The 19,373-nt window shown below is 43.6% G+C and overlaps 3 protein-coding genes across 7 annotated transcripts in view; all 3 read left to right on the top strand.

The window, feature by feature from the left end:
- Positions 1–19,373, top strand: part of ank2a (ankyrin 2a, neuronal) — a 72,373-nt gene that overhangs the window by 35,037 nt on the left and 17,963 nt on the right. For all 5 annotated transcript variants that reach the window (XM_086156909.1, XM_086156911.1, XM_086156908.1 and 2 more), the window contains 5 exons: positions 2,603–2,680; positions 2,791–2,922; positions 3,149–3,289; positions 3,385–3,595; positions 3,977–4,055. In XM_086156909.1, coding sequence (XP_086013035.1) covers positions 2,603–2,680; positions 2,791–2,922; positions 3,149–3,289; positions 3,385–3,595; positions 3,977–4,055 — 641 coding nt within the window. The remainder of the gene's footprint in view (positions 1–2,602; positions 2,681–2,790; positions 2,923–3,148; positions 3,290–3,384; positions 3,596–3,976; positions 4,056–19,373) is intronic.
- On the top strand, positions 4,089–9,562 carry LOC147228739 (uncharacterized). Its single transcript, XM_086156107.1, has 9 exons — positions 4,089–4,461; positions 6,586–6,725; positions 6,867–6,920; positions 7,041–7,146; positions 7,357–7,747; positions 7,961–8,566; positions 8,903–9,120; positions 9,224–9,279; positions 9,554–9,562. Exons 1-9 carry the CDS (start codon positions 4,089–4,091, stop codon positions 9,560–9,562), a joined length of 1,953 nt encoding a protein of 650 aa, XP_086012233.1.
- LOC147228738 (uncharacterized) lies at positions 11,808–17,458 on the top strand. The gene is made up of 8 exons (XM_086156106.1): positions 11,808–11,855; positions 11,976–12,107; positions 13,950–14,008; positions 14,489–14,656; positions 14,870–15,701; positions 16,911–17,016; positions 17,227–17,366; positions 17,450–17,458. Exons 1-8 carry the CDS (start codon positions 11,808–11,810, stop codon positions 17,456–17,458), a joined length of 1,494 nt encoding a protein of 497 aa, XP_086012232.1.

Raw genomic sequence — 19,373 nt, 5'->3', positions numbered from 1 at the left:
AGTGGCTGCTATTGAGGAAAATTACCTTGACAGACAATTCACTCCAGAAGAGGAGATGTTTAAAATGGCTGCAAAGATCAAAACATTTGAGGAAATGGAACAGGAGGCTAAAATGAAAATCGACACATCTGTAGATGCTACTGCATTATCAAAGCAAACTAGCCATGAGGATGAAGAGGTAAATGTAACATTTTCCCCAGCTGATGGATATTCTTCACAAGACAGAACAGATACGTTTTTTGACAAACCAGTGGTAGAAAGCACTCCAACACCAATCCAGGAAAAAATTATTGATTCAAGCAATGAGAAATGTGGAGGAATTCGGTCTCATTTAAGCTCTACTCAGTCAGATGATGGTTCAGAGTGCTTAAGTGCAAATGACAATAAGGAGCTTGATCCAGAAAGTGAAAAGTCTGTGCACTTGATACAAAAAAGTGAAACTGAAATACAAGCTGACTTTGGAGAAGATCTCGCCATCAATTTGCATCCCACCTGCAAGACATATGATTACCATCGTCAAGTAAGTTCGTCCCTAGCAGATGCATCAAATTCTCTTATTGAATCAGAGTGTACCAAAAAAGTAGAATTTGTGATACCGGAGTGCGGGGATGTAGATTTTGATGCAGAGGACAAAGAGAAAGAAGTGGAGGATAACCATCTTGTAGAAGAGAATAAAAGGCTTGGTGAAGCGCAGTTTCAACCACTAGAAGATGAGATAACCCATGATCAATTTCAGTTTGAAGAGGGAAAGCTTTTTGAAATGACCAGAGGAGGTGCCATTGACGTAACAAGAAGGTTCGATGAAGATGAAGAAACCTTTGCTTTTCTTAGATTAGGGGACAATCCAGTCAATGAAGTCATTTTAGAGGATCCTTGGGAAACCGAAACATTAGAGAGCATTAGTTTACGTGGTGATACAATTCTTCAGGAGACCCCAACATCGTCTCTCCAGACCGGGGAAGGTGAACTTCCAACTCCAAAACCCAGAATTCTCAGTAAACCCTCAGTGCCCAAGTCAAATATTGAGAAGCCACTTTCTGAAGTAGATCTTGGAAGCTCCACCGAAGCTATACTTGGTTCCCCGGGAGAGATCGAAAGAAGCGCCACAATACAGGATGATTTAAGAGGCCCTCCCGGCTTGAGTCTTGACGATCTAGACCTGACAATTGAAGAAATCCAGTCCAATGCAATTGCACGTTCATTGCACTTTAGGGAGAGTAATGTCTTTTCAGATTTGTCTCCTGATGCTGACGGTGAAAATGGAGAAGAGGAAGATGAAGAGCAATGTTCAGTCACAGAAATGTCTTTTTCAGGTGAACAGGCTTGCATCCTAGGCCATGCAAATTCACTCTCACCTTTGCCAATCAAATCAAACGCCACAAACATAGAAGCGACTTCTGATCTTGATCATACCCGAGATGAAAAACATTCTGCATTTAATCGCAGGACTAGATCTCAGGCAGAATTAGGAACAAGTAAATCCTCTACTAAATTCAACAGGAGTTCTTCTGACAGTACTCACTCTGCCAATGAAGCTCACCTCTGCCCTTCCAGATCACTTAATTTGATAAAACCCCAGTTTCTCACGTGTGAAAGCTCCCCTTCCTCTGCCCAAAAGAGAGAAATCCTATTATCTGACACTAAAGACTCATCTGTTAGTCTTGATACTGAGGATGTCAGCAGTGTGAGTCAGAGTGTGGATTCTGTGATCTTCATGTATGACATCCCAGCTTCACAAAGCTCAGAATCTGATGGGGTTCCTTTGACGGGTGTAGAACAGTTTTCTGGTACAGAGGATGTATTTGAGTCCAAGCCTACCTATGATGAAAAACTGGAAATTCAGAGCCGGAGAGTCATCGATGAACAAACTTCAGAATGCACGGCAGGTATGGCAAGGCCTACATGAGCTTTTGCTCTCCTACCTCTTTCCTCTGTTCCCCTCCAGTGAGACCTTGTTTCCTTTTTGCTGTAAAATAATACTAGCATTAGTCATTTTTGTTGTTTTTTTGTGCGTATTGTGTGTTGTGCTTTCATCTTGTCCAATCGAGCAGCATTTTTTCAATGTCTGCTGTGTGTGTGTGTGTTTATATTGATATTTTGCATGATGATGCATTACATTTCTGCCATTGTACATGTGAAATCTCAAGATTGACTGGCCAGAATTGTTAAATAGTAGCTTAACTACTTTTGGTGAAGCAATCCACCCCTGTTTTAGCACCTGTAACAATAATGTAGATTTACTAATATTAACGTCTATGTTGCTCTATCAGCAAATCATCATATCGTAGCTTACACTGAAAAATGTCACTTGCGAGTTGTGACTAAATTGTGATAGTCTGCAGATTAGCCAGCTCATAATTATACAATTCAAACCTTCTATTGTCATCCACCTCCACATGCCAAAAACTCACACAGTGTACGCTGACAGCCTTTGACATTGAGTTCTAGAGATATTTAGAATTACAAAGTGTATTCTATGTGAATGTTAAAACCAGTGCTATATGTATACATGCCTAAGTTGTTGTAAATAAATGTATATCCATGCTCTTAGAACTTTGGCAGTCATGTTAAGGTTTGACGTTTTGTTGTGATGGTATTTTAGTGGATTGGCAGGATGATGCTGACAGGAGGGAAGAAACATTAACTATTATTGCCGATCTTCTTGGCTTCAGTTGGACTGGTAAGCTGTGAATTGATAGAATGAGTGTTTTTTTTTCCCTCAAATTAAATATGAATTTATCTGAAAGCATTTCTGCTAGGGTGATTTTAGATTTCTTTCCATCATCCCAGAGTTGGCACGGGAACTGGAATTCAGTGAGGATGACATACAGTTAATTAGATCAGAAAACCCAAATTCACTTCAGGAGCAGAGTCATGCCTTACTGCAGAGATGGGTTGAGCGGGAGGGCAAATACGCCACTGGTAAATAAAAAAATCTTTGTTTAATATATTCATATTGACTTCCTGTGTTTTAATCATTAGTACATCATTTATTATCTACATTTCAAAAATATTTTTCAAAGATCCAACAATTGCGTATTACAGTGATAATCTTTCTTTTCAGTGATATCTAAGATATAGCTGTTGTTTTTTTCTAAAATGTATTTTTGATGCTTTTCTAATAATTTATTGACAAAACCCTCCACAGAGGATTGCCTGATAAAGAGACTAACAAAGATCAACCGCATGGACATCGTTCATCTCATTGAGACGCAGATGAATAAGTCAGTTCAAGAGCAAACATCTAGGACCTATGCTGAAATAGAGAAGACGTTGGATCACAGTGAAGGTAGGAATGCACCTGAAAACTCATCAAGCCGTCTCAAAAGTCGTTCCTCCTGTAGACTTCTTTTAATAGATTCATCAACTTGATCTTATTTCTAGTGTCAGTTGCCTTGTCTTCAGTTCAAGAAGATACAGATAGTCCCAGAGTTGCGAGAAGGTTGGAATCAGACCGTAGACCACCTCCAGCTGTGTCTGAAGAAGACCTTTCAGTTGCATCACTTTTGGATATTCCCTCTTGGGCTGAGCCTGTCGGACACACCCTCTCAGACAACATTCATGGCGACCTGTTGGAGGAGCTTGAAATCCCACAGTAAATAATCTATTTCAAAGGATTCTTAAATTCTAGTGTCATTTTGTGTGCTGTGAATTAAATCCATATGTGTTGTAAAGCGGAAGATAAAAAATGAAAACAAGCAGTCAAAACTAAACCTTCTCTTGTTTCTGATTATCATCTGTATTTCTTATTCTTCCTCCTTCCTACTATTATCTTTTATTGTTATGTTTTACTTGAAACTCTGGCACAACAATTTCATTCGGGATAAATAAAGTTGTTCTTATTCTTATTCTTATTCTACTTTTTTGGCTAAAAGCCTAAGTATGTGCCCCATTGGTTTCTAGATGATTGCTTTGAAATATGACTGTATGCTTATAAATAATGATATTTATGTCCTGGCCTGCTTTTGTGTTACAGTGAATTGAACACTAACCTGTGGACCTCTGAAGATGTCATTGCACGTGAACATGCAAGCTATGACAACTTGGATGAACAAGTAAGTACGCTACCTACCTCAAAAGATGTCGCAATGGACAACCAGGCATCTAAGGTTCGGGATGACAGCTTCAAAGTGAAAGACCAGCACGTTTCCTGTGATATTAAGAGTCCGTTCTTCAGGTCTCCCCAGTGTAGTGCTCTCTGCCAAGTCAGAGATGAACCCAGTCAAAATCTACATCACCAGCACAGCCTGGGGAGAGATAAATATCTTCAAGTGCCGTCCTCTGAAAACCTGAAGATGCAATCGTCTATATTTATCAAAGACTTTAGTTTAAGCCTGTCAGAGTCGACCAAAGCTGAGGCTGACTTCAGTGAGCTTCATGACGAGTTCCACGATAGGAAACAGGAAGTTAAAGCCGAAAACGACCAACAAGCAATTCCGAGAATGAATGAAGATGACGCAGGTTTGAATGAAAGAAGTAATATTTCAGAGAAATGGATTGATGACATCACGGCCCACTATTTTAGAGTCCTCTCTGGTCATGACAATATCCCAAAGGGTCCAAGTGGAGATATATGTTTTGAAACTACCAAAGAAGAAAATGAACAATCTCGAAAGGACAGCATTTGGTGTCTGAAATACATGAGATTCATTGATGAAGATAAGGAGGAAGTACAGGCCACTGAACACCTTTTTCTAGCACCTAAGTGCACCTTGAAGGAACATAGACAAGCAAAGATCCATAATACAATTTTGACAAATAGTTTGAAAAGCAGAGACCTTGCTCACATGGTCAATGACCCAGCTAATAGCTACATTTTTTGTTCAGACAGTGACTTTCACACAGAAACGGTAAACTTATCCTCTTCCAGCAAGCATATCTGTGTAGCACAATCACCAGAGCAAGATTATGCATTGCCTTCTACATTCCTAGGTTATGACTCTTTGAGTATTAACTGTTTGGTATCCAAGATGCAGTGTGGGGCAGTTTCAACAGATTATGAAGAAAGAAACTTATCTGCAGAAGAGTGGATATTAAATGACGATATACCTAGACTGTCATCCCCTGAATCTCTGATGTCAATTAATGATTACAGAGCAATGTCACCTGATTCTCCTCAGGGACAAAGAATGACTTTACCTGATGACTTTGCAAATATATTAGGTAGCAGTGGGAAAATATGTCAGACGGCTGATGAATGTAATTCAACTGAGGCAAAGATTATTCCTGAAAATAAAGCATATGGTTGCCCATCATATGCATTTCAGTATGAACCCTTGCCATATGCAAAAGAAGATGAGTCAAGGCATGATCATACCTCACTGTTTGCTGACTCTGAACTACTTGAAAATAGTTCACCTTCAGCAAAAGGGTTACAGATTCCAAGACAGCTGAAGTTGTTTTCAAGTAGGACTTCAAACATTATCTGTGATGACATTTTATATAAAGAATTTTCTTCTGCTAGAGATGGATCTTCAAATGACAAAGACACAGAAATTAACAGAGATGAAGGCTCAGATAGACCTTTCTCACCAGAATCTCAAACTTCTCAGTGTAGTTTCTCATTTCTTGAACTTCTCCTCTCTGAATCAACCCGTAAAGAACTCATGAGTCAATATTGTGATTATTTTTTGAAATATTTAAGAGTCAACCTTACTTCTGCTACTCAAACTCCAGGTAAATACCACAGCATAGATGCAGATGATTCAATAACATGGTTTAAAATAAAACAAGAAAATCCGTTTAAAGCTGCATTGTCCTCAGAAGTAAGTCTTGCAAATATGGAGGAAATAGTAATTAATGATAAAGAAACAGGCAGTTCAGGGGAAATTCATTTGTTGTTGCAAGAAAGATCAATATATACAAAAGTTTCAGATCAAGACAACCAAGGTAGTCAACCATTTATTGATTATTGGTTTGCAAAGTCGGAATTTCATTTGTCCACTGACATCAACTCAGCAGGTGAGTCAGATTTTGTTGTGGCAAACAGTGGAACAAACATTTTAGAAACTCATGACATTGATCATTCCACTAAAAATGATTCTGTTGAAGAATCATCAGGCAAACTTTCAAAATTGCAGAGAAACGGTACCAAAGAACATGCACACCCATCAGGGACCTTCAAATTTGTGGACAGACCAAAATACATTTTGAATTTTCCAGCAACAGTATCTTCAAATACAAAAAGAAAAGATATTTTCCCAGAAACTATGCCTTTGCCCAAACAAGTAGAAGAAAGATGTGGAAGTAAAAAACCCAACCAGCATCTGCCTAGCTTAGCAAATCCTGTATATGAAGATGATTTTGAAGGATGCACTGGGAAGTCAACTCAGCTGCTTCCCCCAGAATCAATAGATCACTACCCTTGTTCACAAGAAAATAATTTGTTCAACATCACTAATCTACCAACACCAACTACCAGGGAATCTGTCACATCTCTGAATGAGAATAGGTCCGATTATCCCGACTCAAGAAAGTGGGCAAACTCACAAAATGCACTTTTCTCCAATGGTGAGAACGATAAAAGGAGCGAAAAAATGACACACCATCACTTTCAACCTCGTTTTGGATCTATTACCTATGCAGATGTTGTCCGTGGCCTTACCGGTGACAGAGAAACAGAGACATTGTTGGAGGACGAAACCTCAGAATCCAGACCTCCTTTGCATTCCATACTTCCAGTAGATGAGTGCACTGACTTTGTGATAGACGATTGGCTCGACCAGGTACAACCACAGTCTCCCGAATCTGTGATCTCTCAGACTGAGTACGAGTCCCTTTCCCCAGACTCACCTCTTCCCCAATTTCGATGGCCTGATGTCGGTTGTCATTTGAAATATGAAAGACAAATGTCTCTTTCACCACAGTCAACTATGTCGGACTGGGAGGGTACTGATTTGTGTCTAAGCTCACTGTTTGATGTGAGTAGACCAGAGTCGCCTCAGTCAGTGTCATCAGGCTTTGGTTTGGAAAGGCTTTTTACTGGCAGGCTTTTGTCTCCGGACTCTGTGTCTTCTGATCTTGACCTTTGCCTTCTTCAGGACTGTCTAGTAGACTTCAGACCATCGTCCCCGGGGTCCGTGGTATCAGTTGAGAACTTGTCTATTTCTTCTGACATAGCACTTTGCCAGTTGAAGAATCAACATTGTGAGTATTATCTGCAAATGTCTGAGGTGAGAGCAGACTCGCCTATTTCAATCGCGTCCGATACAGACTATTCAGAATTTTGTGATAAAGATCTCCTAAACAGGGCCTACTCGCCAGAGGCTATTTTCTCAGAGGGTGAAAATGAAGGAGGCGGAAAGCGTATAATACACCGCAAATTTCAGCCCAGTTTTGGATCGTTTATGTATGCAGATGTTGTCCGTGGCTTTACCGGTGATAGACAAGCAGAGACATTGTTGGAGGATGAAACCTCAGAATCCAGACCTCATTTGCATGCCTTACTTCCAGAAGATGAGTGCACTGCTTTTATGATAGACGATTGGCTCGACCAAGTACGTCCACAGTCTCGCGAATCTGTGATCTCTCAGACTGAGTACGAGTCCCTTTCCCCAGACTCACCTCTTCCCCAATTTAGGTGGCCTAGTGTTGGTTGTCACTTGGAATATGAAAGACAAATGTCTCTTTCACCACAGTCAACCATTTCAGACTGGGAGGGTACTGATTTTTGTGTTAGCATGCTATTTCACGAGAGTAGACCAGAATCGTCCCAGTCAGTGTTATCCGATTTGGACTTGGACAATTTGTTTACTGGAAGGGCCCTTACTCCAGACTCACCTCTTCCCCAATTTCGATGGCCTGATGTCGGTTGTCATTTGAAATATGAAAGACAAATGTCTCTTTCACCACAGTCAACTATGTCGGACTGGGAGGGTACTGATTTGTGTCTAAGCTCACTGTTTGATGTGAGTAGACCAGAGTCGCCTCAGTCAGTGTCATCAGACTTTGGTTTGGAAAGGCTTTTTACTGGCAGGCCTTTGTCCCCAGACTCTGTGTCTTCTGATCTTGACCTTTGTCTTCTTCAGGACTGGCTAGTAGACTTCAGACCATCGTCCCCAGACTCTGTGGTATCAGTTGAGAACTTGTCTTTTTCTTCTGACATAGCACTTAGCCAGTTGAAGAATCAACACTGTGAGTATTATCTGCAAATGTCTGAGGTGAGAGCAGACTCGCCTATTTCAATCGCGTCCGATACAGACTATTCAGAATTTTGTGATCAGGATCTCCTAAACAGGGCCTACTCACCAGAGGCTATTGTCTCAGATGGTGAACATGAAGGAGGCGGAAAGGGTATAATACACCGCAAATTTCAGCCCAGTTTTGGATCGTTTACGTATGCAGATGTTGTCCGTGGCCTTACCGGTGACAGACAAGCAGAGACATTGTTGGAGGATGAAACCTCAGAATCCAGACCTCATTTGCATGCCTTACTTCCAGAAGATGAGTGCACTGCTTTTATGATAGACGATTGGCTCGACCAAGTACGTCCACAGTCTCGCGAATCTGTGATCTCTCAGACTGAGTACGAGTCCCTTTCCCCAGACTCTCCTCTTCCCCAATTTAGGTGGCCTAGTGTTGGTTGTCACTTGGAATATGAAAGACAAATGTCTCTTTCACAACAGTCAACCATTTCAGACTGGGAGGGGACTGATTTTTGTGTTAGCATGCTATTTAACGAGAGTAGACCAGAATCGTCCCAGTCAGTGTTATCCGATTTGGACTTGGACAATTTGTTTACTGGAAGGGCCCTTACTCCAGACTCACCTCTTCCCCAATTTCGATGGCCTGATGTCGGTTGTCATTTGAAATATGAAAGACAAATGTCTCTTTCACCACAGTCAACTATGTCGGACTGGGAGGGTACTGATTTGTGTCTAAGCTCACTGTTTGATGTGAGTAGACCAGAGTCGCCTCAGTCAGTGTCATCAGACTTTGGTTTGGAAAGGCTTTTTACTGGCAGGCCTTTGTCCCCAGACTCTGTGTCTTCTGATCTTGACCTTTGCCTTCTTCAGGACTGGCTAGTAGACTTCAGACCATCGTCCCCGGAGTCCGTGGTATCAGTTGAGAACTTGTCTATTTCTTCTGACATAGCACTTTGCCGGTTGAAGAATCAACATTGTGAGTATTATCTGCAAATGTCTGAGGTGAGAGCAGACTCGCCTATTTCAATCGCGTCCGATACAGACTATTCAGAATTTTGTGATCAGGATCTCCTAAACAGGGCCCACTCACCAGAGGCTATTGTCTCAGATGGTGAACATGAAGGAGGCGGAAAGGGTATAATACACCGCAAATTTCAGCCCAGTTTTGGATCGTTTACGTATGCAGATGTTGTCCGTGGCCTTACCGGTGACAGACAAGCAGAGACATTGTTGGAGGATGAAACCTCAGAATCCAGACCTCATTTGCATGCCTTACTTCCAGAAGATGAGTTCCCTGCTTTTATGATAGACGATTGGCTCGACCAAGTACGTCCACAGTCTCGCGAATCTGTGATCTCTCAGACTGAGTACGAGTCCCTTTCCCCAGACTCTCCTCTTCCCCAATTTAGGTGGCCTAGTGTTGGTTGTCACTTGGAATATGAAAGACAAATGTCTCTTTCACCACAGTCAACCATTTCAGACTGGGAGGGGACTGATTTTTGTGTTAGCATGCTATTTCACGAGAGTAGACCAGAATCGTCCCAGTCAGTGTCATCCGATTTGGACTTGGACAATTTGTTTACTGGAAGGGCCCTTACTCCAGACTCACCTCTTCCCCAATTTCGATGGCCTGATGTCAGTTGTCATTTGAAATATGAAAGACAAATGTCTCTTTCACCACAGTCAACTATGTCGGACTGGGAGGGTACTGATTTGTGTCTAAGCTCACTGTTTGATGTGAGTAGACCAGAGTCGCCTCAGTCAGTGTCATCAGACTTTGGTTTGGAAAGGCTTTTTACTGGCAGGCCTTTGTCCCCAGACTCTGTGTCTTCTGATCTTGACCTTTGCCTTCTTCAAGACTGGCTAGTAGACTTCAGACCATCGTCCCCGGAGTCCGTGGTATCAGTTGAGAACTTGTCTATTTCTTCTGACATAGCACTTTGCCGGTTGAAGAATCAACATTGTGAGTATTATCTGCAAATGTCTGAGGTGAGAGCAGACTCGCCTATTTCAATCGCGTCCGATACAGACTATTCAGAATTTTGTGATAAAGATCTCCTAAACAGGGCCTACTCGCCAGAGGCTATTTTCTCAGAGGGTGAAAAAGAAGGAGGCGGAAAGCGTATAATACACCGCAAATTTCAGCCCAGTTTTGGATCGTTTATGTATGCAGATGTTGTCCGTGGCTTTACCGGTGATAGACAAGCAGAGACATTGTTGGAGGATGAAACCTCAGAATCCAGACCTCCTTTACATTTCTTACTTCCAGAAGATGAGTGCACTGATTTTGTGATAGACGATTGGCTCGACCAAGTACGTCCACAGTCTCGCGAATGTGTGATCTCGCAGACTGAGTACGAGTCCCTTTCCCCAGACTCTCCTCTTCCCCAATTTAGGTGGCCTAGTGTTGGTTGTCACTTGGAATATGAAAGACAACTGTCTCTTTCACCACAGTCAACCATTTCAGACTGGGAGGGGACTGATTTTTGTGTTAGCATGCTATTTCACGAGAGTAGACCAGAATCGTCCCAGTCAGTGTTATCCGATTTGGACTTGGACAATTTGTTTACTGGAAGGGCCCTTACTCCAGACTCACCTCTTCCCCAATTTCGATGGCCTGATGTCGGTTGTCATTTGAAATATGAAAGACAAATGTCTCTTTCACCACAGTCAACTATGTCGGACTGGGAGGGTACTGATTTGTGTCTAAGCTCACTGTTTGATGTGAGTAGACCAGAGTCGCCTCAGTCAGTGTCATCAGACTTTGGTTTGGAAAGGCTTTTTACTGGCAGGCCTTTGTCCCCAGACTCTGTGTCTTCTGATCTTGACCTTTGCCTTCTTCAAGACTGGCTAGTAGACTTCAGACCATCGTCCCCGGAGTCCGTGGTATCAGTTGAGAACTTGTCTATTTCTTCTGACATAGCACTTTGCCGGTTGAAGAATCAACATTGTGAGTATTATCTGCAAATGTCTGAGGTGAGAGCAGACTCGCCTATTTCAATCGCGTCCGATACAGACTATTCAGAATTTTGTGATAAAGATCTCCTAATCAGGGCCTACTCACCAGAGGCTATTGTCTCAGAGGGTGAACATGAAGGAGGCGGAAAGCGTATAATACACCGCAAATTTCAGCCCAGTTTTGGATCGTTTACGTATGCAGATGTTGTCCGTGGCCTTACCGGTGACAGACAAGCAGAGACATTGTTGGAGGATGAAACCTCAGAATCCAGACCTCATTTGCATACCTTACTTCCAGAAGATGAGTGCACTGCTTTTATGATAGACGATTGGCTCGACCAAGTACGTCCACAGTCTCGCGAATCTGTGATTTCTCAGACTGAGTACGAGTCCCTTTCCCCAGACTCTCCTCTTCCCCAATTTAGGTGGCCTAGTGTTGGTTGTCACTTGGAATATGAAAGACAAATGTCTCTTTCACCACAGTCAACCATTTCAGACTGGGAGGGTACTGATTTTTGTGTTAGCATGCTATTTCACGAGAGTAGACCAGAATCGTCCCAGTCAGTGTTATCCGATTTGGACTTGGACAATTTGTTTACTGGAAGGGCCCTTACTCCAGACTCACCTCTTCCCCAATTTCGATGGCCTGATGTCGGTTGTCATTTGAAATATGAAAGACAAATGTCTCTTTCACCACAGTCAACTATGTCGGACTGGGAGGGTACTGATTTGTGTCTAAGCTCACTGTTTGATGTGAGTAGACCAGAGTCGCCTCAGTCAGTGTCATCAGACTTTGGTTTGGAAAGGCTTTTTACTGGCAGGCCTTTGTCCCCAGACTCTGTGTCTTCTGATCTTGACCTTTGCCTTCTTCAGGACTGGCTAGTAGACTTCAGACCATCGTCCCCGGAGTCCGTGGTATCAGTTGAGAACTTGTCTATTTCTTCTGACATAGCACTTAGCCAGTTGAAGAATCAACATTGTGAGTATTATCTGCAAATGTCTGAGGTGAGAGCAGACTCGCCGATTTCAATCGCGTCCGATACGGGATATTCAGAATTTTGTGATAAAGATCTCCTTAACAGGGCCTACTCACCAGAGGCTATTTTCTCAGAGGGTGAAAATGAAGGAGGCGGAAAGCGTATAATACACCACAAATTTCAGCCCAGTTTTGGATCGTTTACGTATGCAGATGTTGTCCGTGGCTTTACCGGTGATAGACAAGCAGAGACATTGTTGGAGGATGAAACCTCAGAATCCAGACCTCCTTTACATGTCTTACTTCCAGAAGATGAGTGCACTGATTTTGTGATAGACGATTGGCTCGACCAAGTACGTCCACAGTCTCGCGAATCTGTGATCTCTCAGACTGAGTACGAGTCCCTTTCCCCAGACTCTCCTCTTCCCCAATTTAGGTGGCCTAGTGTTGGTTGTCACTTGGAATATGAAAGACAAATGTCTCTTTCACCACAGTCAACCATTTCAGACTGGGAGGGTACTGATTTTTGTGTTAGCATGCTATTTCACGAGAGTAGACCAGAATCGTCCCAGTCAGTGTTATCCGATTTGGACTTGGACAATTTGTTTACTGGAAGGGCCCTTACTCCAGACTCACCTCTTCCCCAATTTCGATGGCCTGATGTCGGTTGTCATTTGAAATATGAAAGACAAATGTCTCTTTCACCACAGTCAACTATGTCGGACTGGGAGGGTACTGCTTTGTGTCTAAGCTCACTGTTTGATGTGAGTAGACCAGAGTCGCCTCAGTCAGTGTCATCAGACTTTGGTTTGGAAAGGCTTTTTACTGGCAGGCCTTTGTCCTCAGACTCTGTGTCTTCTGATCTTGACCTTTTCCTTCTTCAAGACTGGCTAGTAGACTTCAGACCATCGTCCCCGGAGTCCGTGGTATCAGTTGAGAACTTGTCTATTTCTTCTGACATAGCACTTTGCCGGTTGAAGAATCAACATTGTGGGTATTATCTGCAAATGTCTGAGGTGAGAGCAGACTCGCCTATTTCAATCGCGTCCGATACAGACTATTCAGAATTTTGTGATAAAGATCTCCTAATCAGGGCCTACTCACCAGAGGCTATTGTCTCAGATGGTGAACATGAAGGAGGCGGAAAGCGTATAATACACCGCAAATTTCAGCCCAGTTTTGGATCGTTTACGTATGCAGATGTTGTCCGTGGCCTTACCGGTGACAGACAAGCAGAGACATTGTTGGAGGATGAAACCTCAGAATCCAGACCTCATTTGCATGCCTTACTTCCAGAAGATGAGTGCACTGCTTTTATGATAGACGATTGGCTCGACCAAGTACGTCCACAGTCTCGCGAATCTGTGATCTCTCAGACTGAGTACGAGTCCCTTTCCCCAGACTCTCCTCTTCCCCAATTTAGGTGGCCTAGTGTTGGTTGTCACTTGGAATATGAAAGACAAATGTCTCTTTCACCACAGTCAACCATTTCAGACTGGGAGGGTACTGATTTTTGTGTTAGCATGCTATTTCACGAGAGTAGACCAGAATCGTCCCAGTCAGTGTCATCCGATTTGGACTTGGACAGTTTGTTTACTGGAAGGGCCCTTACTCCAGACTCACCTCTTCCCCAATTTCGATGGCCTGATGTCGGTTGTCATTTGAAATATGAAAGACAAATGTCTCTTTCACCACAGTCAACTATGTCGGACTGGGAGGGTACTGATTTGTGTCTAAGCTCACTGTTTGATGTGAGTAGACCAGAGTCGCCTCAGTCAGTGTCATCAGACTTTGGTTTGGAAAGGCTTTTTACTGGCAGGCCTTTGTCCCCAGACTCTGTGTCTTCTGATCTTGACCTTTGCCTTCTTCAGGACTGGCTAGTAGACTTCAGACCATCGTCCCCGGAGTCCGTGGTATCAGTTGAGAACTTGTCTATTTCTTCTGACATAGCACTTTGCCGGTTGAAGAATCAACATTGTGAGTATTATCTGCAAATGTTTGAGGTGAGAGCGGACTCGCCTATTTCAATCACGTCCGATACAGACTATTCAGAATTTTGTGATAAAGATCTCCTAATCAGGGCCTACTCACCAGAGGCTATTGTCTCAGATGGTGAACATGAAGGAGGCGGAAAGCGTATAATACACCGCAAATTTCAGCCCAGTTTTGGATCGTTTACGTATGCGGATGTTGTCCGTGGCCTTACCGGTGACAGACAAGCAGAGACATTGTTGGAGGATGAAACCTCAGAATCCAGACCTCATTTGCATGCCTTACTTCCAGAAGAAGAGTGCACTGCTTTTATGATAGACGATTGGCTCGACCAAGTACGTCCACAGTCTCGCGAATCTGTGATTTCTCAGACTGAGTACGAGTCCCTTTCCCCAGACTCTCCTCTTCCCCAATTTAGGTGGCCTAGTGTTGGTTGTCACTTGGAATATGAAAGACAAATGTCTCTTTCACCACAGTCAACCATTTCAGACTGGGAGGGTACTGATTTTTGTGTTAGCATGCTATTTCACGAGAGTAGACCAGAATCGTCCCAGTCAGTGTCATCCGATTTGGACTTGGACAATTTGTTTACTGGAAGGGCCCTTACTCCAGACTCACCTCTTCCCCAATTTCGATGGCCTGATGTCGGTTGTCATTTGAAATATGAAAGACAAATGTCTCTTTCACCACAGTCAACTATGTCGGACTGGGAGGGTACTGATTTGTGTCTAAGCTCACTGTTTGATGTGAGTAGACCAGAGTCGCCTCAGTCAGTGTCATCAGACTTTGGTTTGGAAAGGCTTTTTACTGGCAGGCCTTTGTCCCCAGACTCTGTGTCTTCTGATCTTGACCTTTGCCTTCTTCAGGACTGGCTAGTAGACTTCAGACCATCGTCCCCGGAGTCCGTGGTATCAGTTGAGAACTTGTCTATTTCTTCTGACATAGCACTTTGCCGGTTGAAGAATCAACATTGTGAGTATTATCTGCAAATGTCTGAGGTGAGAGCAGACTCGCCTATTTCAATCACGTCCGATACAGACAATTCAGAATTTTGTGATCAGGATCTCCTAAACAGGGCCTACTCACCAGAGGCTATTGTCTCAGATGGTGAACATGAAGGAGGCGGAAAGCGTATAATACACCGCAAATTTCAGCCCAGTTTTGGATCGTTTACGTATGCAGATGTTGTCCGTGGCCTTACCGGTGACAGACAAGCAGAGACATTGTTGGAGGATGAAACCTCAGAATCCAGACCTCATTTGCATGCCTTACTTCCAGAAGATGAGTGCACTGCTTTTATGATAGACGATTGGCTCGACCAAGTACGTCCACAGTCTCGCGAATCTGTGATCTCTCAGACTGAGTACGAGCCCCTTTCCCCAGACTCTCCTCTTCCCCAATTTAGGTGGCCTAGTGTTGGTTGTCACTTGGAATATGAAAGACAAATGTCTCTTTCACCACAGTCAACCATTTCAGACTGGGAGGGTACTGATTTTTGTGTTAGCATGCTATTTCACGAGAGTAGACCAGAATCGTCCCAGTCAGTGTTATCCGATTTGGATTTGGACAATTTGTTTACTGGAAGGGCCCTTACTCCAGACTCACCTCTTCCCCAATTTCGATGGCCTGATGTCGGTTGTCATTTGAAATATGAAAGACAAATGTCTCTTTCACCACAGTCAACTATGTCGGACTGGGAGGGTACTGCTTTGTGTCTAAGCTCACTGTTTGATGTGAGTAGACCAGAGTCGCCTCAGTCAGTGTCATCAGACTTTGGTTTGGAAAGGCTTTTTACTGGCAGGCCTTTGTCCCCAGACTCTGTGTCTTCTGATCTTGACCTTTTCCTTCTTCAAGACTGGCTAGTAGACTTCAGACCATCGTCCCCGGAGTCCGTGGTATCAGTTGAGAACTTGTCTTTTTCTTCTGACATAGCACTTTGCCGGTTGAAGAATCAACATTGTGAGTATTATCTGCAAATGTCTGAGGTGAGAGCAGACTCGCCTATTTCAATCGCGTCCGATACAGACTATTCAGAATTTTGTGATAAAGATCTCCTAATCAGGGCCTACTCACCAGAGGCTATTGTCTCAGATGGTGAACATGAAGGAGGCGGAAAGCGTATAATACACCGCAAATTTCAGCCCAGTTTTGGATCGTTTACGTATGCAGATGTTGTCCGTGGCCTTACCGGTGACAGACAAGCAGAGACATTGTTGGAGGATGAAACCTCAGAATCCAGACCTCATTTGCATGCCTTACTTCCAGAAGATGAGTGCACTGCTTTTATGATAGACGATTGGCTCGACCAAGTACGTCCACAGTCTCGCGAATCTGTGATCTCTCAGACTGAGTACGAGCCCCTTTCCCCAGACTCTCCTCTTCCCCAATTTAGGTGGCCTAGTGTTGGTTGTCACTTGGAATATGAAAGACAAATGTCTCTTTCACCACAGTCAACCATTTCAGACTGGGAGGGTACTGATTTTTGTGTTAGCATGCTATTTCACGAGAGTAGACCAGAATCGTCCCAGTCAGTGTTATCCGATTTGGACTTGGACAATTTGTTTACTGGAAGGGCCCTTACTCCAGACTCACCTCTTCCCCAATTTCGATGGCCTGATGTCGGTTGTCATTTGAAATATGAAAGACAAATGTCTCTTTCACCACAGTCAACTATGTCGGACTGGGAGGGTACTGCTTTGTGTCTAAGCTCACTGTTTGATGTGAGTAGACCAGAGTCGCCTCAGTCAGTGTCATCAGACTTTGGTTTGGAAAGGCTTTTTACTGGCAGGCCTTTGTCCCCAGACTCTGTGTCTTCTGATCTTGACCTTTGCCTTCTTCAGGACTGGCTAGTAGACTTCAGACCATCGTCCCCGGAGTCCGTGGTATCAGTTGAGAACTTGTCTATTTCTTCTGACATAGCACTTAGCCAGTTGAAGAATCAACATTGTGAGTATTATCTGCAAATGTCTGAGGTGAGAGCAGACTCGCCGATTTCAATCGCGTCCGATACGGGCTATTCAGAATTTTGTGATAAAGATCTCCTTAACAGGGCCTACTCACCAGAGGCTATTTTCTCAGAGGGTGAAAATGAAGGAGGCGGAAAGCGTATAATACACCGCAAATTTCAGCCCAGTTTTGGATCGTTTACGTATGCAGATGTTGTCCGTGGCTTTACCGGTGATAGACAAGCAGAGACATTGTTGGAGGATGAAACCTCAGAATCCAGACCTCCTTTACATGTCTTACTTCCAGAAGATGAGTGCACTGATTTTGTGATAGACGATTGGCTCGACCAAGTACGTCCACAGTCTCGCGAATCTGTGATCTCTCAGACTGAGTACGAGTCCCTTTCCCCAGACTCTCCTCTTCCCCAATTTAGGTGGCCTAGTGTTGGTTGTCACTTGGAATATGAAAGACAAATGTCTCTTTCACCACAGTCAACCATTTCAGACTGGGAGGGTACTGATTTTTGTGTTAGCATGCTATTTCACGAGAGTAGACCAGAATCGTCCCAGTCAGTGTTATCCGATTTGGATTTGGACTTGGACAATTTGTTTACTGGAAGGACCCTTACTCCAGACTCACCTCTTCCCCAATTTCGATGGCCTGATGTCGGTTGTCATTTGAAATATGAAAGACAAATGTCTCTTTCACCACAGTCAACTATGTCGGACTGGGAGGGTACTGCTTTGTGTCTAAGCTCACTGTTTGATGTGAGTAGACCAGAGTCGCCTCAGTCAGTGTCATCAGACTTTGGTTTGGAAAGGCTTTTTACTGGCAGGCCTTTGTCCTCAGACTCTGTGTCTTCTGATCTTGACCTTTTCCTTCTTCAAGACTGGCTAGTAGACTTCAGACCATCGTCCCCGGAGTCCGTGGTATCAGTTGAGAACTTGTCTATTTCTTCTGACATAGCACTTTGCCGGTTGAAGAATCAACATTGTGAGTATTATCTGCAAATGTCTGAGGTGAGAGCAGACTCGCCTATTTCAATCGCGTCCGATACAGACTATTCAGAATTTTGTGATAAAGATCTCCTAATCAGGGCCTACTCACCAGAGGCTATTGTCTCAGATGGTGAACATGAAGGAGGCGGAAAGCGTATAATACACCGCAAATTTCAGCCCAGTTTTGGATCGTTTACGTATGCAGATGTTGTCCGTGGCCTTACCGGTGACAGACAAGCAGAGACATTGTTGGAGGATGAAACCTCAGAATCCAGACCTCATTTGCATGCCTTACTTCCAGAAGATGAGTGCACTGCTTTTATGATAGACGATTGGCTCGACCAAGTACGTCCACAGTCTCGCGAATCTGTGATCTCTCAGACTGAGTACGAGTCCCTTTCCCCAGACTCTCCTCTTCCCCAATTTAGGTGGCCTAGTGTTGGTTGTCACTTGGAATATGAAAGACAAATGTCTCTTTCACCACAGTCAACCATTTCAGACTGGGAGGGTACTGATTTTTGTGTTAGCATGCTATTTCACGAGAGTAGACCAGAATCGTCCCAGTCAGTGTCATCCGATTTGGACTTGGACAGTTTGTTTACTGGAAGGGCCCTTACTCCAGACTCACCTCTTCCCCAATTTCGATGGCCTGATGTCGGTTGTCATTTGAAATATGAAAGACAAATGTCTCTTTCACCACAGTCAACTATGTCGGACTGGGAGGGTACTGATTTGTGTCTAAGCTCACTGTTTGATGTGAGTAGACCAGAGTCGCCTCAGTCAGTGTCATCAGACTTTGGTTTGGAAAGGCTTTTTACTGGCAGGCCTTTGTCCCCAGACTCTGTGTCTTCTGATCTTGACCTTTGCCTTCTTCAGGACTGGCTAGTAGACTTCAGACCATCGTCCCCGGAGTCCGTGGTATCAGTTGAGAACTTGTCTATTTCTTCTGACATAGCACTTTGCCGGTTGAAGAATCAACATTGTGAGTATTATCTGCAAATGTTTGAGGTGAGAGCGGACTCGCCTATTTCAATCACGTCCGATACAGACTATTCAGAATTTTGTGATAAAGATCTCCTAATCAGGGCCTACTCACCAGAGGCTATTGTCTCAGATGGTGAACATGAAGGAGGCGGAAAGCGTATAATACACCGCAAATTTCAGCCCAGTTTTGGATCGTTTACGTATGCGGATGTTGTCCGTGGCCTTACCGGTGACAGACAAGCAGAGACATTGTTGGAGGATGAAACCTCAGAATCCAGACCTCATTTGCATGCCTTACTTCCAGAAGAAGAGTGCACTGCTTTTATGATAGACGATTGGCTCGACCAAGTACGTCCACAGTCTCGCGAATCTGTG

The sequence above is a fragment of the Fistularia commersonii genome, chromosome 12 (assembly GCF_037954325.1).
Source record: "Fistularia commersonii isolate RoL2024-O1a breed Wild chromosome 12, RoL_Fcom_v1.0, whole genome shotgun sequence".
NCBI classification, from domain to species: domain Eukaryota; kingdom Metazoa; phylum Chordata; class Actinopteri; order Syngnathiformes; family Fistulariidae; genus Fistularia; species Fistularia commersonii.
This window is presented reverse-complemented; position numbering and strand designations above follow the sequence as displayed.

Bases quoted from the DNA above. Each gene is read 5' to 3' on its own strand.
- LOC147228739 (XM_086156107.1), top strand. From the start codon at position 4,089: ATGGACAACCAGGCATCTAAGGTTCGGGATGACAGCTTCAAAGTGAAA. The intron at 7,748-7,960 runs GTTTACTGGAAG...TGGTTTGGAAAG, and splicing joins GATTTGGACTTGGACAATTT to GCTTTTTACTGGCAGGCCTT. The intron at 9,121-9,223 runs GTGAGTATTATC...TCTCCTAAACAG, and splicing joins CCGGTTGAAGAATCAACATT to GGCCCACTCACCAGAGGCTA.
- LOC147228738 (XM_086156106.1), top strand. From the start codon at position 11,808: ATGTCGGACTGGGAGGGTACTGATTTGTGTCTAAGCTCACTGTTTGAT. The intron at 11,856-11,975 runs GTGAGTAGACCA...TGCCTTCTTCAG, and splicing joins GTCTAAGCTCACTGTTTGAT to GACTGGCTAGTAGACTTCAG. The intron at 12,108-13,949 runs GTGAGAGCAGAC...TGCCTTCTTCAG, and splicing joins ATTATCTGCAAATGTCTGAG to GACTGGCTAGTAGACTTCAG.